This window comes from Tiliqua scincoides, chromosome 2, assembly GCF_035046505.1.
Source record: "Tiliqua scincoides isolate rTilSci1 chromosome 2, rTilSci1.hap2, whole genome shotgun sequence".
NCBI classification, from domain to species: domain Eukaryota; kingdom Metazoa; phylum Chordata; class Lepidosauria; order Squamata; family Scincidae; genus Tiliqua; species Tiliqua scincoides.
The window spans coordinates 224,844,909-224,870,868 of record NC_089822.1 but is presented as its reverse complement, the minus strand read 5'-3'; the positions used below and the strand labels follow the sequence as shown (position 1 = coordinate 224,870,868).

The 25,960-nt window shown below is 45.3% G+C and overlaps 1 protein-coding gene across 4 annotated transcripts in view; it reads left to right on the top strand.

Annotated features, from left to right (window-relative positions):
- The window catches only part of SLC41A3 (solute carrier family 41 member 3), a 41,814-nt gene that overhangs the window by 12,823 nt on the left and 3,031 nt on the right, over positions 1-25,960 (top strand). For 3 of the 4 annotated variants that reach the window (XM_066618490.1, XM_066618491.1, XM_066618493.1), the window contains exons 3-10: positions 5,872-5,979; positions 9,284-9,355; positions 12,909-13,053; positions 14,857-15,003; positions 18,874-19,018; positions 20,182-20,261; positions 23,468-23,602; positions 25,029-25,177. In XM_066618490.1, coding sequence (XP_066474587.1) covers positions 5,872-5,979; positions 9,284-9,355; positions 12,909-13,053; positions 14,857-15,003; positions 18,874-19,018; positions 20,182-20,261; positions 23,468-23,602; positions 25,029-25,177 — 981 coding nt within the window. Of the gene's footprint in view, positions 1-1,599; positions 2,584-5,871; positions 5,980-9,283; positions 9,356-12,908; positions 13,054-14,856; positions 15,004-18,873; positions 19,019-20,181; positions 20,262-23,467; positions 23,603-25,028; positions 25,178-25,960 lie in introns of those variants that run through there. The other variant, XM_066618494.1, reaches the window with a different exon arrangement.

Below are 25,960 nucleotides of genomic sequence, written 5' to 3'. Positions count from 1 at the left end.
ATCTTTCTTGGTTGTGTCCTCCAGGCCCCGGAACTCCCTTCCCTTGGAGTCTTGTTTGGCCCTCTTACTTGTGAATACCTTTTTGTTTGGACAGGTGTTTTAGTTTTCACCCTATCGTGGTTTCTCTTCTGCTTTCATTGTTAATCTCTTTTGTTGTTTTTCCAATTAGGTTGATTGGAATTTGTTTTTATTTGTGTATTTTTAAATTGCATTCAATATGTTGTAAGCTACCTTGGGAGAGCCTCTTTGGAGATAGATAGATGGATAGATAGATAAATAAATATCAATAACATATAACTTGACCCATTACAAATGAACCACCTTTCATGATCACAATATCAGAAGCAGAGTGACTGTTGCAGAGGGAGCCAGTGTGTGATATGATGGACAGAGTGTTGGACTGAAACCAAGGAGAATTGGTTCAAATCCCTGCTTAGTTGTGATTCTGAACTAGAGGGTTGTGAGGGTAAAAGAGGAATGGGGCCATGTGTTTTGGCCTAAGCTCCTTAAAGGAAGGGCACTCTTAAACTGATTTGTTAGGAAGTTCATTATCTGAACCTTCTAATCCAGGGGTGTCAAACATAAGGCCTGGGGGCTGGATGTGGCCCATGATAACTTTTTATCTGGCCCTCAGGTTCTCAGCTGCTGAGTGGTGCTGAGGAGTTACTGCTGAATTGAGCTCTCCCATATCTCAAAATATTATCAAGATTTGCATATTTTCTCTTCTGCCATTGCAGCTAAATGAATTCCTAAGTGAGAAAAAGTGTTTATTTTTGTTATTTAATGACATAACTTCCTGCGACATCACTTCCAGTGCTCAGCAGGCATCATGAATGCTATTTGGCCCTCTGTTTGAAACTAGTTTGACACCCCTGTTCTAATCATTTAAATCCCTGTACATCCTACGTGTAACTCTGAGACAATAGTTCAGTTACAAAAGTACAATTGTCGATCAGTGTTTTTCATTTGGGGTGCTTGTGGATTTCTTTTAATTTTTTAAAAATGTGTAGCCCATCTTTTAGTCAGATAAAGAAAAAACACTCAGGGCAGCCTACTGGCCTTGAAGATCCTATGAGTTTCCCCTCTCCCATATACTGGCTTTGTCACTTGTTATCAAGAATGTGTCCCTATTCGTTCCTCCCAAAGAATGAATCAAAGTGATTCCAAAATCATCTCAGGCAGGAACACCTCACGTTTAGACTCCTCCACAGCTGACTTCAGTTGGGTCAGAATGTTCTCTTCCAGTTCCAGCAGGGACTTTGGCTGATACATTCCATGCGATTCCACCACCCTTTTGTGCCAAATGCCCTTAACCATCATGGCCAGTGTTGCTTTTTCTCTCTTCTTTTTCCTAGCTATGCCTTGCAGCACTTTGCAGATTTTAGGAAGGGAAGCATCAAGTCACAGAGAAGCCACTGGAACTTTTTCCGTTGACTCACAAAGCGACCTTAAATAAAACTCCGGGGAGAGACTCTTATCGTGGCCTTTGCATAGTAGCCGCAAGTCGAAGTGATGACAGCTGATAAGGATGTCAGCCTTTGAAGCTCATTGGCTTTTACAGTGGATTTTTTTTTGCTGAAAGTCAGTCGTTTAAAGATAGAGGCTTGCATATTTCCTGAACTCATACACCCTTACTAAGACTTCAGGGAGGAAGAGGAAAAACACAGAGGGACAAGAATGCCCTTCCAGCCAGTGCATCTCTCTTGCTTTTCCTGTCGACCTCCTCTGTAATATCCGTGCCTTTCAGTAGGATTAGGCTCATGTTCCTGGTGACCTTTCTTCACCTTGAAGAAACAAGAGGGGAAGAAAAGCACAAAACCAGCAGGTTGACCTGCCCGTCCCTCCTTATCCTGGGATACCAAGAAAAGTTCAGCGTCGCTCAAGGTGAACCTGAAGCAATAGTGACTGTTTCAGTGGTGCAGGGCTTATATTTTAAGCGACCACATTGTAACTTGAGGAGAAAAGACACCGGTGACTTGGAAGCAGATTCCTACGCAACCTGTCATTCTACAGGCTGCTACTGCTCTGTGCCATAGTTCCAGCAGGTCGTTCTGGTTTCCAGCCAGGTGGTAGTAGCTGAAGAAGAAGTTTTTATATGTATTTATCCCCCAAACATCACAACATTCATAAATCCCTGCCTCTAGATTGTATTTCCTTCCTGGAGTAAAATGTGAAGAAGAAGCTGCACTGAGGCTTAGTGGAATTTGAGCTCAGCTAAGCCACATGGATTTTGAAAAGCGATCTTGTAATTCTTTTGTGGGAGAGGACAGGTAGGAGAAGTCTGGAGCAGTCTTGCAATTGCCTTCGACTCTGGAATGTGAGGCTGAGTGATTCCTGGATTACCACTGGCCCTCCTGCATCTGGAGTATGGGTTAATGGCTTTCAATCATGGTCTTTACTGAGCTGAAATTGGAGCTGTGCTTCCATGGAAAGAAACTGAGGGGGTTCACCTGTAAGTTCTTCCGATCAAGCAGTGGCTTCTTTCCAGAAACATCCTTCTCCATTGCTTCAGAGATCCTTGTGATATACCTCTTGGCAGGTTTTAGCATGGTAGCTGCCGGCCTGGTGATGGATCACATTCAAGTATGTATGTTCTTATGTTCTTAAGTGTCTTGGTCACAAGAAGGGTAGAGGGCTGGTTTGTTAGGGTGACCTTGAGTGCCCATTTTGAGTGCGCATCCAGGAGTAGTGTTGTGTGCTGCTAGGGTATGGGGAAAGCATCTTCTGCAAAGAGGTACATTGGGCATAGCCCTTCTTCTTTGGGTGTACCAAGAGGAAAGAGTTTCATTCACCTTTGTGATGTACTCTTGTATTTAACTGTCCTAAAGCAGAGGACTCGATGGATGTGAGAGTGGTCTCATCGGATGTATAAAAGTAACTCAATGAAGATGAGAGCATCCTCATAGGGTGTATAAAATGGCCCCAGGAAGGAGGATTATGAACAATTGGGAAACCCACTCCAGTAGCACAACAGTACGAGACTGCTGAAGTTCAGTGCCCAGTGAAGAAGGAAGTTGCTTGTCTAGCTCTGAACCCAAGCAATAGAACGCGGGGCAATTTTTTCTCCCCCTACCCCATAGCACATGGAAGAATTTGGAGGAAGGCACCCACCTCATGATCCTCATTTCATTCCTCCACCCAGAATAAGATTTTCAGCTGGGGCCTTGAGCAGGTCAATTTCCCTCTCATCCACTGTTTTCCTTTCCTCCCCCTTTCCAAGGGTTGCTGGGCTGCCTTCAGCATTTCAATGGGTTCTGGAAGCCCACAAGCATATCCACTCTTTCTTGGACCATTTGGAGAGGAGGGGAGGCTTTTCTTTTTTGTAATGTACAGTGTAATGTACAGATGGCCAGTTCATACTTGAAATACCAGGGATGGAACCCATTCTATAATACACTGCTTATTTTAGGTAGCACTGACCTCACCATTCAGATCCTGCTTCTCCGCCCTCGGCCACTCAGACACTTAAAAACTATGGCATCACACTCTCGTACTCCATGTTAATTAATCTGAAGTAACAGTTTTCTGCTGATACTAGTGCACACTGGCATGTATGCACATTAGTACACTGATCATCACTAACCAGAATAGAAGATATATTTTGTTCTCCCAGGTGGTCTTCCACCTTTAATCCAAGGATCTGGATTTTGCCTCAGGCACAAAGCAACCATAGTAGAAGAATCTTCATATTGCCAGGTTTGAAATAGTTCTGGTTGTGGATGTGATTCTCCCCCATTCTGGCAGAACTTTCTAAGATGTGGAAAAGAGAATGTAGGAAGTGGCTGCATTGGAGACGGACCTATGAACAGGTTTTGAACTTGTCATACTTCCTCAGAAAGCAGAGTTGAGCAGGGTCTGACTCCCATGCGCTGCATACAGCATCCACTTTCCAGAGGGCATCCCATGTGCACTGCCAACTTTGTGAACTTGGCAGTGTCACGAGGTGAGTGAATGAAGAAGTGTAGACAAGGGAGAGAGGAGAAGCTTTCAGGCCCAGTTTGAAATGAATTGGAGAGTCATGGGAGCCAGCCTGTGCCGTGGATAGCATTACTGTAGATGCAGAATAATTCCAGTCATTGTTGAAGAATTGAGAAAGAAAAGATGAATGGGGACAGGATGGTGATGGGAAAGCAGGTGGGGAGGGGGCAGAGGGTTGAGTCTAGGCAACTGACTCTTCTTCATTGACTTCCCCCCAGCCCCCTGCAATTTCTTTCAGGCCTTCACTTGTAAATCTATACTTGTTCTGTAATCTTCTTTCCTGCTATCTTTCTTTGATCATAGTCTTTTCAATGGCCATCAATTATATTCCTCCTGCTGTTTCCAGAACCAAATTTCAAGCCGCCCTGGGTCCCTTTAGGGAGAAGGGCGGGATAGAAATAAAGTTTATTATTATTTCAAGACATCATGCTCTTCTCTTCCTCCTTCTCCTCCTCCTTTAGCCTCTTACCTGGTGGTATGCTAGCTCTTACTCCTCTTGCCCCCTGGGCTGGCAAAAGAAGAGGGGGAGGAGCTGAGACTTCTGCTCCACCCCCTTTTCCTTTTCCAATCCAAGGAGCAAGAAGAGGAGCAGCAGTGGGGGTGAGTGGGAAGACTGAGGTTGGTGCCCCCTGACAATCTACTGCCTTGCAGCGCCTGCCTCAGTTGACCTCATGGATGATCATGCCCTGCCAGCAACCTTCTGGATAAGTTCCTGCTTAAGAAACTACCTTATACAGTATCAGACCTGTGCTCTTTCTAGCCTTCTGCTCTGTGCCTTCTGCTCTGACCAATAGTGAATCTCCAGGGTCATCCCCTCTCCCCCAAAAAAGCCTTTGTCTCTGACTTTATTACCAAAGGAAATGGATCTGCACACTGGAGTTGCACACCCAGGGAGTGCAGAGCCTCTGACAATGATTTTTAATGACCGTTCTGTTAAAAGGTTACAAACTGCCCTAGGCAGAGAGGGAAGCAAGCATCTGTCCAATTATCAGGAAGCAGACGCAGGGCTTTTTTGGTGGTGGCACTGCAGATACAGAGTGGTTTCCCTGGGGAGGGTTAGTAGATCCCACCCTCTTGGCTGCTTTTGAGTGAGTCACCTATTATTTCTTCAGGCTTTGAACTGAATTTGGTTTTACCCTTGTTTCTGCTGCTGCTGTGGTTTGCTCTATTGTTTTCCAGTTTTTTTTAAAAAAAGGTTTGTTATGTACTGTCTGTTTAATTACAGTATTGGCTTTGGTCTGCAAGGCAGGATAAAAATATTATAAGCAAACAAAAATAAGTCTGTCATAATTCACAATGATGCTGACCCTATCAAACAGGTGCTTGTGACATTGAGAACATGCAAGGCTGCCTTGTGTTACGAGAGGACCACATTGGTCCGTCTGGTCCAGTATTTTTTATTCAGACTGGCAGGGGCTTTTCAGCATCTGCTCCCTGAACTTTTTAGCTAAAGGTGCCAGCTTTTGAACCTGGGACCTTCTGTATGGAAAGCATGCACCTTAACACTGGGGTGCAGCCCCCTCTGACGCAGTGCAGTCATATGCATGTCTACTCAGAAGTCCCATGTGTTCAATGGGTTTTACTCCCAGGAAAGCGCGTATAGGATTACATGCAACCTCATGGTCAGTACACCATGATGAAGAGTTCAGGAAATTTGCATACCCCTGTAGCAGTACCACAGCTGGTCTACTAAAAGAGCTTAATTTTGATTCTATAGAGCCACTGTGACAGTGGGTGGCATTATACTGCTTGATGTGGCATTGAACATGTGCAGTTCTAAGCTGCTACTTTTCACTGATTCAGTGCGCTTGTGCACTGTGACTGACTGCAATAGGAGGGGTCTGGTATTGGGATGTCAATGGATTAACTTCATCTCCTCTCCCTTTCTCTCAGCACTGGACAGTTTTTAAGACCATCACCGAAATCTTTATCCTGGTTCCAGCCCTGCTTGGCTTGAAAGGCAACCTTGAAATGACCTTGGCGTCGAGACTTTCAACTGCTGTAAGTGTTAGCCATGGAGTTACGTTTTGATACCACATATATGCAGGGATATGTTGGTGGCTTTCATGTGGGAAGGAAAGCTTTGAAGCCAAATCCAGAGAGCTTCCCTAGCCACACAACTGGCTTGCACTGCTGCTCATTAAGCAGCAGAAAAGCAAGAGCTAGCAGCAGCTTTTGCCTGGTGGATCAGAATCCTTATCCTACCGTGCAGAGCAAAAAATGACGTTTGTCTTATCGTGGCTGTGCCTGTTAATCTCGGCAGCTGCCCAAACCTGGTGACAAGTAAGCTACAATGGAGTACCACTGACGCAGGCGGCTATTTATACAGCTTTTGTAATGTTTGGGGATCCCTGGAGTAACACTGAGACTTGGAGTGCTTCACCCCACCCCATGTTATATGAACAGACACATATAACATGGCCACATTGCTGATGGCAGCATACACACCCATATATAACTTGCTGCTGCTCTTGTATATGATCCAGCATTCTTTACAGTGCCACCAGCAATGTGGGTTTAGACCCGCATTACAGACCCTTACTCTCAACTCGAGGACTGTCTGATAACCTTTCCCAAATGAGTAACCTATGGCAGGAGAGCGAAGCATAGGTGGGGGAAAGAGATATCTTGACGCATGATCTCTAGCAGCTGTTCTTCCTTTCCCTCTCACTCCTGCACATACATGCTCTCTTCTGTAGTGATGGTGGCGTCAGGCTTCCAGAGACTTGGAGGCAACTTACACTCAATGAATGAAATAGGCAGATTTGTTTAGTCCACAGGAGATTCTTGTATTGGAATCAAAAGAGGTAAAAATTAAAAGGTGTGAAATGAAAGACACACACACAATCAAATGAATTTGAGATCAGAGGCGGTTCACAAGAAAGTAATGCAGTTTTGGACTTAAAAGCTTCTCTGACTTTGGTAGACTAGCATCCCCCAGCACTGGAGAGAGAAGATTGTTGTTGTTGAGAATATGTATATATCACTTTTCAAAAAGAGTAGTTCACAAAGCAGTTTGAACAATAAAATAAATCAATAAATGGCTCCCTGTTCCCAGAGGTTCAGACCCCCAAAGGGACTTAAAAGAATACACAAGAGACACTAGCAACAGCCATTGGAAAGGACACCATGCTGGGGTGACGACAGATAGTTATTCTCTCTGTGCCAGGGGTGAGACTCCCAGTCCGGCCCACAGGTAGCCCCCAGTGTCCAATGAGCCTCTGGTCCTCTGGAGACTTGCTGGAACCCTTGCTGGCCCAGTGCAACTGCTCTCAGTGTGAGGATGACAGTTTGACCTCTCGCATGAACTGTGAATGAGGGCTTCCTCTACTGCTTGCTGCTTCATGTCTGTGATGCAGCAGCAGCAGTGAAGGAAAGCCCGGTTTTGCTTTGTATTTTATAGGCCTTGAGCTATTGCAAGGCCTTCATTCATTCATATAAGGTCCATCTCTAATATATTCATTTATGTAAATGTATGTAAATTTATTCAAATTTGAAATGTAAATTAATTCTTTTTTATTCCCGGCCCCAGTGTCAGAGAGATGATGTGGCCCTCCTACCACAAAGTTTGGACACCCCTCCTCTATGCTAATAAGAGGAGTACCACTTTGAAAGGTGCCTCTTGAATATCACGCATATGGGATTACAGGCCACCCCCTTGAGCAGGCTTGGAACTCCTCCTATCTAATACCTGGTGGAGTGTCATTGATCTGTGACTACAGACTTGCATCATCTCCAGTGGTCTGATGGCACTGGTGGAACAGGCATCTCTGTAGCTAAAGAGATGTGTCATTTTAGCAAACTGATTCAATATTATGAATATTATTGAAGGAAATAGAGCCTATTGTTTACTCACCAAGTTGTCTCAAATCATATAAGGCAATGTGTAAACAAGAATGTGTGAGCAGGGGAAGTTGGTTGGAAATTTGCTGACAGCCGCTTAAAATGATGATTGCTTGTAATGGGAACTAAAGCAGGAAATTTTTCATTGAGGAGTGGCTTAGGAAAGCCTGGTACATCTTATTAAGGAATACACTGCTGTTGTGCAAGTCCAGGAGGGGAGGGCAAATGCCCTTGATTAACTCAAAAGAAAAAAGGCAGCGATGTACTGTGTACTGCAGGAGTGCTCACACTTTTTTTGGCTCGAGAGCTACTTTGAAACCCAGCAAGGCCCGGAGATCTACCAGAGTTTTTTTTACAATGTTCGCGCCATCATAACATATAACATTTATGTGTACAATGTATGTTGGTGTACCTTGAGCCCCACTGAGTATAACAGGACTTACTCCTGAGTAGACATGCCTAGGATTAGGCTGTGAGGCTGCAATCCTAGCCACACTTACCTGGGAGTAAGCCCCATCGAGTACAATGGGCCTTACTCCCGGCATTTCCTCCCAGAGGCACCTGAAGGGGGGGGGTCGGCACTTCGCGATCTACTCATTTTGCCTCGCGATCTACCAGTAGATCGCGATCCACCTATTGAGCACCCCTGGTGTACTGGAATCCCAGTCACTCTACAACCGGAATATATTGCTGTTAATACATCAAGATATATATCAGTGGAAATCATGGAAGCAATTTGTTTAATGACACCATTGAATATTTTATAGTTAGATAATTGATGATGCATAATTTTTATAATAAGTTGATATTGTTTGCAAATAAAAAAATACTTTTCAAAAAAAATCCAATCAGCAGATTTCACAATTGTTGTCCCCAACTGTCCCCAATGTCAGCTGCCCTGAACATATGCTTCTCCTCACCATGCTAGACTGTTGCTTCATCTGATTCAGTATTGTCTGTACTGAGCTGCAGTTGCTCTCTGGAGCTCCATACAGAGGTCTTTCTGGAGGTCTTAGAGATTGAACTGGCTCTGTCTGCATGCAAAGCAGGTGCACAGAGCCTGATTTTTTTGGCTGCTTCCTTCCGTCAGCAGATCTGATGTCTTGACACTGAATAGGTAAATACATTGGCGGTATCCTGCCTCTAGCAAGAGTGTGGAATTTCTACAGGCTTCAGCTGCTAGCCGAAGAGAGTATGCATTGGCAATCAGGTGAACACACCTGAGTTGAGGAATTCTAGGCTGCTGCTGGTGAGAATCTGGCTCCACTCCTGTTGATATCCTGGCCATGTTCTTAGTGGGAAGAAAAGAACACCAATGTCCGACAGGCCAATGTGGGAAAGCTCTGCTTAATAAGAGAAGGGGTCAGAGATACTGGAGGAGGTTACTGGCAATGTTCAAGGCATCCCTGATGTGGCTCTCTATTGAACCTGTCATTCTATGATATTTATTCTTGCCTTCCAGGCTAATACCGGACAGATGGATGATACCCATGAAAAGTGGAAAATGGCTACCTGCAATTTGGCCTTGATTCAGGTGAGAAGACCTCACTTTTGCATCCAGAGTCTTGAGAATGCTCATTAAACCACATCCCCCAATGTCATTCCCACAGAACTTTGAGCTGCCTGGAGCGTCAGGAATAAGAATACAACACATGTTATCGTTACAGGCCTGTACATTTAGGGACAAACAACACCAATGTTGGGGGCGGGGGAATTCACTGGGAAAATAGCATGGGGAAAGGGTCAACCCTTCCCATGCTGCACTCCCAATCATGACCCTCTGCCACCCCAGTTTCTGATACTTAAAGAGAAAGACATACAAGAAGCGCAAGGACCAATTTAATGTTGTGTAGTTTGATTTTTAAATTGTTGTCACCTTCACATGAATGTGATCCTGTAATCTGATATATCTATTTCCTGCCAGAAATTTATTGCCATCCATATTCTGTAGGCTGGGATTGTTCAGTGTGTATCTATAAACAAAACTAGAACCCCTAATTTCCTTTCTTTCACAACAAATTCCAGTTTGCTTTATGACTACATGCTATATCTGTCACGGGGTTGGGCAAGTACCTTTTAAACTGGTTGCTGGGCAAAAGATCTGAGGCTACCCAGGTGTTGTTTATTGATAATTTAGAGCATGGGTCTCCAAATCCCGGCCCGGGGGCCAGATGTGGCCCGCGGCCAGCTCAATCCGGCTGGCAGCCAGCCTCTTGTCCCCGGAAAGCCTCTGGCCCACTTGGCTGAACATGACTTGAACTATGTTCTGGTTGCATGTGGAGGGTGTTCTAAGGCCATAGAGTTTGAATGAGCCCATTCATTCATTTATTCACTCAACTAAGTTCCATCTGTATTTATATAAATTTTATATTAAAAATTCTGGCCGTCAACACCATGCCAGATATTAGATGCGGCCCTCTGGCCAAAATGTTTGGAGACCCCTGATTTAGAGGTTAAAACCTGGGTGTGGGTTCTCAGAGAAGACAGGAACAGCAAGAGGAAGGAAGCTGGGGCTAGCAGTCCTTGTGCTGAAAGGAATGTTATATGACTGACCTGCTTATAATGTTGGTAACTCTTAGGCCCAATCCTATCCAATTTTCCAGTGCTGGTGCAGTTGTACCAGTGGGGTGTGCACTGCATCCTGTGGTGGAAGGGCAGTCACTGGAGCCTTCTCAAGGTATGGGCTGCAGTGTAGCTACACCGGAGCTGGAAGGTTGGTTAGGATTGGGCCCTTAGTCTGTTAAGTTAGCTAATTTTTCTTGTTTTATTCTGCTATTGAAACACATGTATTAATGTTTATGGAGCAATTAGAGCTGCCTTAAAGTTTTATAATAAAATCCTTCTATTGAAGATTAAGTGCAGTATTTATTGACCAAGGAAATGAGCAGATCACATTATCCTTAGGGGTTTGGTGGATTAGGTTAGTGGAAGAGGGTGTGGGTTGCATCCTGCCTGGCTTTGGGAATCCCCTCTAATCTTTCCCTGACCCCAAGGGTGATGGTTGTGACATTTGACCCCAAGGGTGACGGTTGTGACAATATCCTGGGGGAGGTGGCAGTCCCTGAGGTCTCCTCTGCATAAGGAAACATTTGTTCCCATGCCCGGGGATAAGCCTCTGATGCTGCAGTGGGTTTACTCAGATCTGCCCCAGTGCTTCTGCTGGCACAAGTCCATGTGGGAAGACCTGGGAAGGCAGATCATGGCTGGGAAGGTCGATAGGATATCAGTGGCTCTTCTTCCACTGATACTGCCCTCTTCCCAGCCTCTGCACACATATACACACCCTACCCTGGTCTCTGCCCCATTCCTTCTCTGCCCTGTTCCAGCCCCAGGGCTTCTTCACAGGCTGCTGTGGCCATGTGGCCAATCTGCTCGGAATGGTGAATTGCCTTTTGTGACCACAGTAAAGCATGGTGCACTTCTGGAACATGAGTTCTGGTGGTGCAGCAGGCCCATAGGATTGGGCCCTAAGAAACTCTAATTCGTTCATTAACAGCCATAATCAGTTGGGCATATTCTCACTACAGATTTATTGATTCAATAGTCAGTTGTCTTCCCAGGAAATTCTAGGAATTGTAGTTCTGCAAGGGAAGGGCAGGTTAGAGATGTCCAACAGAGAATTCTCAGCACCTTGTGCAACTACAGTTCACAGGATTTTTTTGGGGATGAATCCATGTCCATTACAGTGGTGTCAAGTGGATATAACTGTATAGTGTAGATACTATGATGTACAATAGCATGTGTGTGTGTGTTTTCAACCACCAGAGAGCAGTAGTGCGCTTTCATGGACCATGTCAAGCTATCTTGAGTTTGAATGATAAGGACCTAAGGATGCCAAATGCTACTGAGGTTGAGGGACGCTTCTCACATTTCAGTTTAGAGGGTGCTAAAAGCTTGTCCCCACAGTATACCTCTGACATTTCTGTTGTGATTCATAAACTTATTCCACAGTCAAAAGATGTTGCAGGGAGCCAGGGTCAACGTCAGCTTCTCACTACATCTTTTCACTCTGAAATGAAAAGCCTGCATCAAGTACAATGGTTGCTGTGTTGCAGGTAAAAAGGTGGCATGGGAAGCAACTCTGAGGATTGCTAAAAATGAAACTGACTCCCTTTCACCATCTTCTTCTTAATAACATGTTGTCCTTGGAGTGAAATGATGACTTTCTTGAGGGTAAATAGTGATTTGGTCTGAGGGGCAAACTACACATTGCACATAAATGCATATAAAGAAGCCCTGATGCCTTTTCTTTTAAACTGAAAAGCAAGTGTGTGAAGAGCTATTTTGAGTGGAGAAATGGTGGGAACAGTTTTTCTGCCACTTCCAATATTTCTCTCTCCGCCCATTTTTCCCACAGCAGGGATCCAGATATTGCCCTCAACATGTGTCTGACTCTACAGGGGGGAAAACAGTTCTCTCTCTCTCTCTCTCTCTCTCTCTCTCTCTCTCTCTCTCTCTCTCTCTCTCTCACACACACACACACACACACACACACACACACACACACACACACACACACACAGAAAAAGAGAGAGAGAGAGAGAGAGAGATGAAGTGGGAAAGTTTTTAGCATGCACAGACACACAGACACACAGACACACACACACATGTTCTTAATCTCCTTTTCACCTCTCAAAATGGGTCCTCTTGAAGTTGCTTTTCAGTTCCAAACAAAACCAAATCTCTGCACTAGAGCTTCCTTGCACACATGTAAGGTGCAGTGCAGCGGTTCTCAAATTTTTCACCACCACAACTTACTCTGTTGGCCACAGCGATTGCACCATGTCCCAGAATGCCTTTGGGGCTTCCAGATCGCACACTAGAATGCAAGGCCGCAAGGCTTTCTGGGACATGACACAGCCAATGAAGGGGTCATGTACCAGCTCTATGCTGAAGCTATCTTGCGGTTTCTGAGTAAGTCCAGCCCCTCAACCCCCCACAAATAGGGTCATAACCCACAGTTTGAGAACCGCTGATGTAGTGTATCTCTGTGTACCAAACCAGATGCCTGTGGGAAATGCTTGTGAGCTGCCACCATCCTATGATCTCCTGAGTGCTTCTGACCTGAACTACATTTTGCTCCACAGGTCCAGGCCACAGTGGTGGGGCTTCTGGCAGCTGTGGCAGCTGTCCTCTTAGGGTCAATGTCCAAGGGGCACATGGAGCTGAACCAAGCCGCTGTGCTATGTGCCAGCAGTGTGACGACAGCCTTCATTGCGGCCCTATCACTGGGTGAGTTTCATAAAGTCACATCGCTCCTCAAACTCAGTTGGGCTCTCATTGTCCTTTCTCCAGGCCTTTGAAAGTGTGCATCCTTTCTTTGCCTCTCCCCTTTGGTAGCTGATTTGTTGTGAGTGTCAGAAGGCACTCCTTCTGCCCCTCCCCTCCTTTCTGGAAGAAACAACTATAGCTTGGACCATAGATACTAGCATGGATCAGATGAGTCATACAGATGCACCCTCATTCCCTATTTATGTTGTACTTTTGTGTGGGTTTTATTGTAAGCTGTATACGCTTCCCCGGGAGTCACTTAACACGAAGGGACTTACTTCTAAACAGACATGTATAGGGTAATATAAATGGTGGCACCCGCAGTACCTCTTCCTTTCTCCCTCCAGCAGCAAGAGGATAGAACAAGAGAGGCTCCTGGCTGTCCTGAAGGGGGACTTCCTCTGCCCTCTCCTCTCTGCCCCGATCCCAACCACAGCCACAGAGCAAAAGGTCAAGCAAAAGCTGCTTTCACTGCTCTCTGTCCTGCACCGCAAGCAAGGGAGTAGAGACAGCTGCCCTTTATAACTGAAAACAAGGGGAGGACAGAGGACACTCTGGTGAAGGAGGGCATCACCAAGAGTGTCTGGGGCACTGTTTCACCTCCTCCAGGGGCTCCAAACTCCAAGATATCATGCAAGTTTTGCAATCATGCTTTCCAGACCCACACAGAAGATTCTTAACTCACGGAATGAAAGGGTTCAAAAGGCACTTGGCTTATTCTGTAGGGAAGCACTCACGGATAAGGCAACCCACGTGGGTTTGGCATCTACACGCACAGCTATTCTGTGGGAAATACTCATTTCCAAGTGGGTTTCTGCATGTTTGATCTGGGCCTTGGAGAATTCTGTAAGATAGGCCTCCCGTTTTTTTCTTGCAGCAAGACTCCTGGCTGCCAGAAGGTGACTATCGGATTGGGTCTGGTGTGACAGTAGGGCTAGGGGAAGACACTGCTACTGCTCCTGGAAAAGACTCTAGATAGGAAAAGAAAAATTGGTGTAGAAGCCACACTAAGAAAGCAGCATTTAAAACCAGGGTGGAAGTGGAGGGAGAGCCCATGTATTCAGCTTTGAATGTAACAAACAGAAACCCAAACTTGAACCAGCAGGCTTTAGTAATATGTTCTGTTTGTGTACATGTGTTGTGTGTGTGTGTGTTTGTACGGTTTACAAGTGATTGCCAAAAATGGATACCACCAGTACAAAAGGTAGTGTGCTCGCTTCTAGGTTGAACGGGTATTTGTAAGCCTTCTAGCGAGGCCTCTGCAGACTTCCTCCATCTTGTCACTTAACTGTGTCATGTTCTGCTTTTTTGCAAAATTCTCCAAAGATACCTCAGATTTTGCTTCAGGCTGAATTCACTGGCAAACAGCTCTAGCGGAAACAAATCCCCTGAGTATAGTGAGTTAAGACATTTTTGCTTTCAGGTGCATATGCATGAAGACAAACTCCCCAGAGAGCGGTCTGTGTTTGTAGGTCAGAAGTTCCTTGTTTTTCTTAAAGTCTTCTGTTTTTCAGCATTTTGTTCCCGCGTAGGCTTACTATTGCTGTCAAGTAGATAAGCACCCTCTTGTCTGTGCTGGAGCATCATCTACCTGTGCCCAGGCAGATTCTTCTGTTTCTGACTTCCCCTGCGATTCTAATTCCTGCACCCCCTGCAACACACACGCATGCACAAACACACACACACACACACACCCCTCCCCTCCTCTGCAATCCCACTGCCCATTTATGGTTTGATCATCTGATGACTTTCTTTCTTTCCTAGGTCTGGTGATGATTGTTGTGATCATTGGTGCAAGAAAGTTTGGGATAAACCCAGATAATGTTGCCACGCCCATAGCAGCTAGCCTTGGAGACCTGATAACCATTTCCCTGCTGGCTGGGATCAGCAGCACCCTCTTCAAGTACATGGGTATGTCATTGAGAGCAACTTGACATTTCTGCCCAGGAGATCTATAGAAGTGGGGCCTTTCCCAAGGCAGTGACCCATGTTGGCAGGGAGAAACATTGCTAGGCTGGATCGGAAATGCAAGAAGGGACAACTTTGTCCTGCCTGGTCAAAACCTGCAGGCTTGGTGAAGCTGCTTGGTTTATTTAATTCAGTGTAATGGGGTCAGTCTCAGGAACCAACTAAGAGAGACTGGGATTGTATGGATTGGTGGCTATAGAAGATCACTGACTTGCAGTCCAGGGTTCCACAAATGATCCAGTCCATTGTCCTGCTCTGAATAAACTTACTAAATTGAAATAAAAGTACTTGACTCCTTAATAGATGGACAAAGGAATTTTTGCATGCTCTTGTCTGTCATAGAGTTGAAGGAAAAAGTAAAAGTGCACCTTCCAAATTTCCTCTTCTGCACTGTTAGACACCCTGGCTTCAGATGCGCTTCAGTGTCAGTAAGTGTAAAGTCATGCACATTGGGGCAAAAAATCAAAACTTCACATATAGGCTGATGGGTTCTAAGCTGTCTGTGACAGATCAGGAGAGAGATCTTGGGGTGGTGGTGGATGAAAGTGTTGACCCAGTGTGCGGCAGCAGTAAAGAAGGCCAATTCTATGCTTGGGATCATTAGAAGAGGTATTGAGAACAAAACGGCTGATATTATAATGCCGTTGTACAAATCGATGGTAAGGCCACACCTGGAGTATTGTGTCCAGTTCTGGTCGCCACATCTCAAAAAGGACATAGTGGAAATGGAAAAGGTGCAAAATAGAGCAACTAATGCCAGATGCAAGGGAGGGCACCAGGATGAGGTCTCTTGTTATCTGGTGTGCTCCCTGGGGCATTTGGTGGGCCGCTGTGAGATACAGGAAGCTGGACTAGATGGGCCTATGGTCTGATCCAGTGGGGCTGTTCTTATGTTCTTATGGCTGTACAGCAGGATCACTTTTTATTGGAGCCGAGACCCTAACTCAGTGGTAGAGACCCTGCTTTGTGTACAGAAGGTCCCAGGTTCAGTCCCTGCTATTTTCAGGGAGGGTAGGAAAATACCCCCACCTCAAACCCTCAAGAGCCTCTGCCAGTCAGTACGGAGAGTAGCAAGTGAGCTGAACCAATGATCTGACTTGGTATGGGAGAGCTACTTGTGTATATGAATTATCTCTGGCCTGTGCTTTCTCCATCTTCCTTTCTGTGAAACCACTAAAGCAAGAAGGGAGCGGAATATTTGCTAGGCAACTAACTCCACTGCTGAACTGCCTTTCTAGTTAGGGAAGCCCATGTGGTACATCACAAGGGTGCATGTCTAAGCTGTTGTACATTTTCACTGAAATTTAGGAATGTTGCTCCATAGTCCTTGAGCAGATTCTGAGGAAAACAGCTGGGACTTTGGTGATTTTTTCTGTTTTTCACTGGTTGAGGACGTGTTTTTGGAAATTTCTAGCAGTAGCCACCCAAGCTGTGACTAAACATTGTGAGTTGAGAACGTGGGCTACTTAGTAGTTTCCTGCATCCTGTTACTCATTTCACTGGCCGGCAGGCACCCCACATTTGAGCAGAGGTCTAATAATCCCCTCCCAGTTCAGCCTTCAGACACTTGCAAAATCAGACAGCCAGTGATGTTGTGTTCTTGGTAGGTAGTTGGACTCAGGCCAGAGTCCAAATCCATTTTAAACCCAGGTTCCAATTGCTGCCCAGTCATGATTCTCACTGGACAGTGTTGAGCCAGTCACTATCTTGTAGTCTCTATCTCAGCGGTTCCCAAACTCTCTGGGAGTTTGGGAGCCACTGTGAATCTTTGTGGGGGGGGGGGTGGAATCCGGTGACGCAATCCCCAGGATCGTACCACTGCCAGGGGCAACAGGGGCTCGGTTTTACTCATCAATATCAGCAGCAGCCTCCTGGGGGTGCAAGAAGCCTTTGCAGGGCTCCCCAAGCCTTGGAAAATCTAAAAATAAAGACCACGGCCCAGTTTCGGTTTTCGATTGTGAAACCAGAAGTGGGTTGTGATCTTTATTTTTAGATTTTCCAAGCCCTGTGGAGGTTGCTGCTGATCTTGGTAAGTAAAATGAAGTCCCTGTTGCCCCTGGCAGAGGAGTGATCCTGGGGATCGTGTCACTGCATTACCCCTTTCCCAACCCCTTAAAGGGGCAAAGATAGAGCTTCTCAGACTGGGGTGTTACGATACCCCGGTTTGAAAACCTCTGAATTTTTGCAGGGATAAAATTGGGGATGGGGGAATCCCATGTTCCCCATTCTAAGTTTCTTGGAGACAGGATGACATAAAAATGTCTCTCATGAACATTGTGAAATTAGGGTGGTCAGATGCAAAGAGCAAAAGGGCTACTGTGCCTTTAATCAGCAAAAGACAGTTCAACAGGCTTTTTCCTCTTGTCTGAGCAGCCCAGCAATGTCAAAGTAGCATCTGTTGAAATTCCAGCTGGTTCCCTTTCTCTGCCAGACTCTGATGCTTGACAGCTAAATAATCCTACCTCCATGGAGGCCTGAAGATTGTGGGTGTGCAGAGGGCCAAATGTTCCCCCCTCCCCAATTCCAGTTATAAAACCAGGCTGATAACAGTCAACTTTTTCTTTTTCTGCCCCTGCAACAACAAGCACGCTTTCCGCCTGGTATCGCCAGAGGGGGTTCTGGATGCTGTATGCTACTGTTGACAATCCTACCCTACATTCCCCAGAGGAGGCTGCATTTCTTTGCTGGGCGACATGGTCTGTGATTGATAAAACTTTTGCGATTAAAAGCATCAGCCTTCTAGCCGGAGGTGTTGACAACGTCTTTGGGGGAAAAAAAATAGAATCTATGTTATGAATGCCTTCTCTGCCTCATTACCTGCAAAATGTGTTGCGACTGGCCTCGCTTTGGACCAGTTACAAAGAGCAGATGGAGAGGCCTCCAAGGGAGATGGTTAGCATATCAAAAGGCCTGGCATGCTCCCCATTGCTTGAAGGTGCTTCTGAAGCTTCCTTCCTTCTGCTTCTGAGTCATCTCATTTTCTCCAACTGCAGCATTCTGTCTGCCTCTTTTGTAAAGCTCTTCTGAAGGTCAGTCCAAGGTTGCACTTCTTCAGAAAGGAAGGAAAGAACAGGAGAAGTGGAACCAGGCTAAAGGAAACTGGTAAACCATGTTCCTGCAGCCCAGCTGCCTGGGGGCTTTGAAGAACGCTTGCAGTAATCATTCCAGATCAGTCTATTTGCCCATATAGGGTTTTTTTTTTTACTTACTATTATTAAGAAATATTTGTGAACAGCTTTTCAACCTGAAAGTTCAAAAGACAATTTAAATGGTGAAATAAATTTTTAAAAAATGGTTCCTGCCCAAAATGGTTCTGTTACCCAGAGGAGACCTCTGCAACTGCCCCCCACCCAGAAGTAGCCATTTTGCAGTAGTGCGGGGGGGGGGGGAAACAGAACTGGGTTATAAGTCAGTCATGGTGATTCTCTGTTCTATTGGCTTCAGTGGGTCTTCAAACAGAACTGGCATTCTCTTCATTGGGCCTACTATTGTGTTTATATTCCTTATGTTCTTCTCTCTTGCTTGATGTAACACGGGGTATTCTTATTGGTGTTTAAATGTTTTCCAGTTTGATAATCAATACATTTGTCATGACAACCAGTTTTGCAAGTTGATGACCAAAGAAGATGGACGGAAAAGACCCATATCATATGTTTTCAGTCCGGGAGCCATTGGACTAGGGTACCCATAACCACATCAATTCTTCCACTCTGGGAAAAACAGTAGGATGATTTTGTCTAGGTCATGAGGTTTTCATGGCCTTGCAAAACAAAAGATGGATGCAATAATCTGTTGCCTTCTTTTCCTTGACAGATATGAAATATCTTTCGCCCTCAATATGTGCCCTCTTTATCGTCTTGATTCCTCTCTGGGTTGCTATCGCCAAGCAGAGTCCTTCCATTGCTGAAGTCTTGAAGTCTGGGTGGCAGCCAGTCATTGTTGCAATGTCCATCAGCAGGTAATTGTCATTGAGTAGGAAGGAGCCTTGTGGGCAGTTTTGAATTTAACAGACTGACAGGGCAATGTCTAGGCGTGCTTACTCGGAAGTAAGTCTCACTGAGTTCAATGAGACTTTTTCTCAGGTACAAGTATATAGGATTGTGGCCTGAGTTCTTATTCCTGACACTGACCATGGGATAATCTCTTTAATCTGTTTTGATGGTTTTCTGCTTGTACCAGAGAGTTTCTTTCCCCTGTTTTGGGAAAGTATGTTGTAAAAATGCACCTTGTTTAAACACACACAGAGAGGCAGTCTTGGGGGGCTGCATCATCTGTGTTCCTCACTTGATGCAGCATCAACCAGTGATTTGTATGTGGATAAATGATCTGCCACAGATCAGTCACCAAAGATAGAACTTTCACATCCCCTCTGGAACAGAATTCTTTTCAGTAGGGTCACTTCACAGGTTTAGCTGTGAATTACCTTGTGTTGTATTATCACGTTACATACATGTGCGTAGGGACCAGCCCCTCCACCCTTGACTGTCTTGTGCTTATGATCTGATCTAGCATCTCCAAAAGGGAGGTTCTGTCCAAGAGGCCAGACAACTCCCCAACACTAATTATTTGGTATAGTTTTTTTTAAAAATGTCTGTCCCACCTTACTCAAGGCTATATTTATATATATACAGAAGATATATACAGAAGATGGTTTACACAGACATCTAAAACAGCAGCTGATTATTAAAACTTTCATGATAGCAGACAATTAAAAGTCCCTTGTGAACCATATTTACCTTCTTCCTAGAATTCGGAAAGCTAGGCAACATGCAACTTCACATAGATAGAACCCCAATCCTAATCAACTTTCCAGTGCCAATGCAGCCACTGTGAAGCCCCAAGGTAAGAGAACAAATGTTCCCTTATCTTGAAGAGGTCTCCGTGACTGCCCCCCACCACCACGGAATGCAGTGGTGAGTGTAGTGGTGAATGTAGAATGCAAGGGCCAAGAATATATGGGCAGATTTAAATAGGCGTAGGTGAGTAGAATGGGAAAAATACATTCATAGATTTAAAAGCACGGATACTGCTTCTGATTATTTATTTGGTCTCTGGGTAGTGGAGACTAATGGGTACAGAATAAGTTCATAGTTTTTTGTTTGTTTGTTTTAAACTACACAGCTTTGGGGGACTGATCTTGGACAAAACTATGACAAATCCAAACTTTAGAGGCATGGCTGTCTTCACCCCTGTTATCAATGGTAAGCTGATTCTTCTTTGGATTTTACTTGTTAATAAATAGTGGGGTATGGTGGCTGGAGGCATGAGCTTTCAAATGAAAACAGGCAGTTCTTGTTTCACCTTCACAATTCTTGGACCAGAATGTCCATTTTTAGAACCAAAGGTGAAAGAAGCCCTGATTCTTATGTAGAGCATTATCTACTTAAGCATGTAGTTTAGCAACTTCAGATCTGTAGGACCAGTCCAAAATCATCCAGTGAGCCTTATGATAGAGTAGGGATTTGAACCCAAGTCTTTCCAGTTCAACTTTGCATTATATCTACTGCACCACACTTGTTTGTTAAATCATGGGCATTTTCATACACCTTGAAACAGTGAGGCAAAAATGGGCAACTGAAAGCCTGTTGTGTTGGCTTTCAAAATGTGTTAAAATTGAAAGGGTCCTCTGTTCATGTCGAAGGAGTGGAGTTAAAAGCAGCTGCTGGCCCAGCAGAGATGGGGTTTGTGCCAGATACTTCCTGGAGGAAAGGCCCATCATTGCCAAAGATTGTTGGGCAAGTGGCCTTGTAAACTGGTTGTTAAGTAGAAGGAAGACTGAGGCTGTCCAGGTGCGGTTCATTTGTAATTTGGAGTATAAAACCTGGGTGTGTGTTCACAGAGAGGGAGGATGGGAGGGGAAGAAGCTTGGATTAGCATGTCTGATGCTGGAGCATGTTAGAAGGCAGCTGATGGAGTATTATGCAGCTGACTGTCCTGCAATGTTGGTAACTCAGTAACCTGACTATCCTGTAGACAAGCTAGCTAACTGTTCTTGTTTTATATGCTACTGTAAATGCATGATACTAATGTTTATGGAGCAACCAGGGCTCCCTTAAGTACTAATCTTTTCTTGTAATAAAGATCTTCTGTTCTGAGGGTTACGTGTAATCCCTTTCATTAACCAAGGGAATGTATTTCAAAAGGACCTGGGTGTTTATGGTGTTATAAGTGGACCACATTATCCTCAAGGGTTAGGTGGATGAGGCTGGTGAAAGGGTGTGGGTTGCATCCTGCCAGGGTTTGGAATTTCCTCTAATCTCTCCCTGACTTTCTGGGTGATACTCATGACAGTGTAGAACACTGGAAAGGAGACGTTCACTTGGAGGGACGGGACACCTTCCTTTTTCAGTTTCTTTATGAGGTTTTTCTTGCGTACTGAGCATGAGAAACTACTTCTGTTATGCAACATGAACATGCTAGAAGAGGCATTTTGACAAGAAAGGAAATGAAAGGGAGACCTTTGCGAAATGCAGAATTTTTAAGCCCTTCAGAAGCTGTCTGCCTCCTGCAGCTAGGCAGTGGGTGTTCACATACCTTTCTGTTTTCCTTCTCTCAGAATAGGCATTGCACATTCGCAGCCCTATCCTAACCTATGCTGGAACAGGAAGGCCAGCTGGCCTGTGCTGTATCCAGTACAGGGTAGGAGGTGGACCTGGCACAACTTGAAGTAAGGGAACTTGGAGTACAGTAGCTTCTGTCAGAGCTACCTCAATGGGGCTACTCAGATCTGTGCCAGCTAAATTGCTGCCGCAGATACGAGCAGCCTGGGGTAAGGCCGGGCTGCTTGGGAGGAGGGTTAGGATTCGGCCTAAGTGCCGGAGGTCAATCCCACCTCCCTCCTGGGCTTGGCCTGCTTGCCGCCCACTCTCCCCCCATGCTGGAATGCCCCCATATGCCCTCCACCCACGCTCCCCAAATCCCCGCACTGTCACCGTGCCAGCAGTGCGAATTTACCTTTGCCAGGGCTGGATTCAGCATGGGGAGGCCAGTGCGCGTTCTTGCGCTGGCTTCCCTGACTCCCACAGTGGCACAAACATGCTTTACCACACATTCGCTACACCCAGAAGATGAAGCAAGGGATTTGCACAATTTAGGATTGCGCTCAGTCATTGCAGCAGCACAGGTATATATCAGGTGGTTTCACAGCCAATCACTGCGTTAGCTATCTACGCTTATGTAATAAAGATCTGCTTATACTGTAGGTGGGAACGTGTCTTCAAAGAAAGGCACAAGGATAAAACCGGTTTGTAGATATAGCACAAGTGGTGAGCATTTGGTCAACAAACAGTACTATCCAATGCATGTTTGCTCAGAGCATATTTTTAGATTGTGAGCCCTTTTGGGACAGGGAGCCATTAGTTATTTGATTTTTTTTCTGTAAACCACTATGGGAACTTTTTGTTAAAAAGCGGTATATCAATAGTTATTAATTATTAATTAAAAAAAAAAGTAAGTCCCCTTTAATTCTATGGAACCTATTCCCACCTAGGGCTGCAATCTTATCCACGCTTTCCTAGAAGGAAGCCATACTGAACACAGTGGGACTTCTGAGTAGACTTGCATAGGATTATGCCCAAAGTATGTATAGGGATTGCAGCCTTACAATATATATTCCTGAATATCCAGAGACCACGTGATGTGATAAAGGGGGATAGTCCTCATTTTTAGAACCAGCAGAAATATTTGGAGAGATATTGGATTTCAGTGGGGGGAAAAAGAGAAACACCCATGTGATCCTGCATCCATGTAGCACTAGGATATGACTCAAATTGTGGGCAGCCTCCTGTCTCCTTAGAGGTTTATGAAGGATGCTTGTGGTGAAGAGGGGCTACTGTACTATTGGGCTGTAGTCTCCCCATGGTCTCTGTCCATTTGTATGTGGGTAGAACTTCCAGGGAGGCAGAGGATCGTGTGTTGCCACCACCTCCCAACCACCATGGTCTCCTGCTTATCCAGCTCCTTCCTGATTATGCTGGAACACCAAGCAGGACTTTGTGACCTGGATGGACAAGCTTGCTTACCTCCCACACACAAATCCGGGTGCAGCACCACCAGGTGCAAAGGAGACAGAATGAAGGACTAGCAGCTCTCCATCACTGAGCACTGAGTGCTTGTGGCTCACCTGTAAGTAGCAGATAGCACCTCATCCTGCCTTGCAGCAAACTGGTGAGCTGTGGAGTCTGGAATGATCTTGCCTACTATGGCAATGGGGATTATGCACTTTTTTCAGAACAGGTCAGGGTCTCTTGAGCTAGACCTGTGCTTAGCCTTCGTGCCCAGAGAGCATCTGAGTGGATGCTGACTGGCCGCTGTCCTTCCAGGGAGCTCTAGACAAACGCACTGGAAAAACTGTCATCCAATTGTCGATGGACACTCGTAAGGTCTGTTCTGCAATTCTGCTTTGTAGGTGTCGGTGGCAATTTGGTTGCCATCCAGGCCAGCCGCATCTCCACGTTTCTGCACTTCTGGAGCATGCCTGGAGTCCTACCGTACAAGATGAGGCAGCACTGTCCGAACCCATGCACCACCTTCTTCACTTCAGGTAGGGAATGGTCATTAGGTCCTGGCTCTTTATGCAGGCACATTGAACCCACAGGGAGCGCTTTAGCTGCCAGGAAATGGGTTTTGAACTTGCTGCAGGTGAAGTTCTAAAGGTGAAGCTGGTTTTCCTGCTTTTACTGAAAGCTGGCCTCCAGGGTGCTTTTGCCCTGTTCTTTGGAGGTTGTGGGGAAAGGGACACCATTTATATTTTTCAAGGAAAATTATTCTCTTTTCTCTGTGAGGATGGAGTCAAATATTTGGTGGCAGACCCTCATCTTGGAATGTGGACTGCCGCCAAAACACTGGAAAATGATGGTAGCAGAGAAAGTCAGGCAGGAGAGACGCGCTTAACCCTTCACCTTCCAATTGCTGCTTACAAAACCTTCTGCCTCAGATAGGTTTCTCCCGGATGCTGGATGTGTGTTGACAGCATCTTAGGCAGAAGTGGCAAAGGGAGGAGGGTTGCAGTGGAAAAGCCCTGGCCATACAGTTTCTCTGCTGTAAATTATTGACATTAAAATTAATGTTGAATCTGTTTTTGATGTGGCACAGAGAACCTCTCCAAATTGATCAGATACAGGTATAACCTAATTATCAGTAGATTTTTTTCACCCACCTCAACTGGAATGTAGTTGACCCATTAAATTAAAAGATAAAGATCCCTTTCGGTTTAAAAATAACCTGCTTACATGGTTATGCTGCAAGCATACAATCATTCAATGTCTCTCTCCTTCTAGGGGGCTTAGAACGTCTTAGTTTCAGCTGGGAGATGGACTCCTCCCTTCCCCCTGGAATGCAAAGCAGTTGGGAAGTGATTGTCACTTTGCATTCTTTGCTGCTCCAAGGTGAAGGGAGGGGTCTGTCTCCCAGCTGAAACTAAGCAGTTCTAAACTCAGGAGAGGGAGATTCATGCCTGCCTACCTGCTTCATTACCATGGTAAGCAGGCTTTTTTTTTTTTAACTGCTGCCTAAAGAAATGTTTAACGCAAACATTAGCATCTGTGGAGATTCCTGAAACGGAACCCTCCGGATGCTGAGACGCAACCTGTATACGGCAACACCTTGTCAGATGGAGACAGCCATCACAAAAAGCCATTTGAAGTGGTTTTCAAATGGGAGCCATTTTGTACCTTTCCAACTCCCAGTGACAGATCCTTCTGGAAGATTTTATGTATCTTTCAGAAAACGGTTTCCAACGACCTGTGCCAGGCAGGTGACTGAGAACACAATTCATGGCAGTGTTTGAATTGCAGTGCCGTTCAACTGCAACTGAATGGAATCGGTGCAGGATTCCTGGAATCTTATTTGGAAGATTCGAAATCTTGGAATTAGCTTATTTGATCGGAATCTTATTTCAAGAGAACGTTTATCTCATTCCGCTTTATAGTACTATTGTTGCGATATAATTTGCTTTCTGTCCTCTGCAGGGGTAAATTCCAAGTCAGCTCGCGTCCTGGTCCTGCTTGTGGTTCCAGGGCATCTGGTCTTTCTCTACACCATTCATGTCTTTGAGGGAGGCCACACAACACTCAGCTTCAGCTTTGTGATGCTTTACCTGACCGCTGGTCTCCTGCAGGTAACCAGAAACTGAGCTTTAGAATAAGAGTGTGATCTGCAGCACATTAGTGAATGAAGGGAACATTATGCCACCATTCTGATCTCCATCTTTCTTAGATTTCTCAATTTACACCATTCACACTTGAAGTTATTGTACCTTTTTGTACCACATTACTGGTGAAAATCTATTTAAAGGTGCTACTGCAGAACATCTCCCTTCTAAAGTCTGTGGACATGAATGAGATGTGCCCAAGAACCCAGATAAGCTGCTACAGCATTCCAGTTCCTTTCAGTAATGTTTGCACAGAAGATGTTTTTGGGAGCTAGGCTCTGTTTCCTATAACTTTGCACCGCTGAGTTACCTGTATTAGATTCATTAAGATCCCACTGATGCACCCTCACAGGCCTCACATCAGGCAGGATTTGCCCTGCTGGGCCAGAGGTGATCAGGCTCTAACCCAGCATAACCCACGGATCTGATTGAGGAGGGCTTTGCAGCTGCTTGAGAATGTGTCCAAAGCCCGACTTGTTGACCTGTTATAAAAGGTTCATTCTGATTACAAAAGGCATAGAATTAATTCTGTTAGCTTGTCAGTTAGTTCCTATGTAAAGTAATTTTGTTGCTATGCAGTCACACTTATGCAGGTATACAACCAAGGTGGCAGCCCCAGTGTAGCCCAGTCTTTTGGGCTGGAGTTTGATGTGTGCACCTCTAATCTCTGTTTCTCGGTCAGAGCTTTCTCTCTCTTTGTCTTTCTCTCTTTCTCTGTCATCCAGTGTTATCTTGTCCTACTTCCTTGGC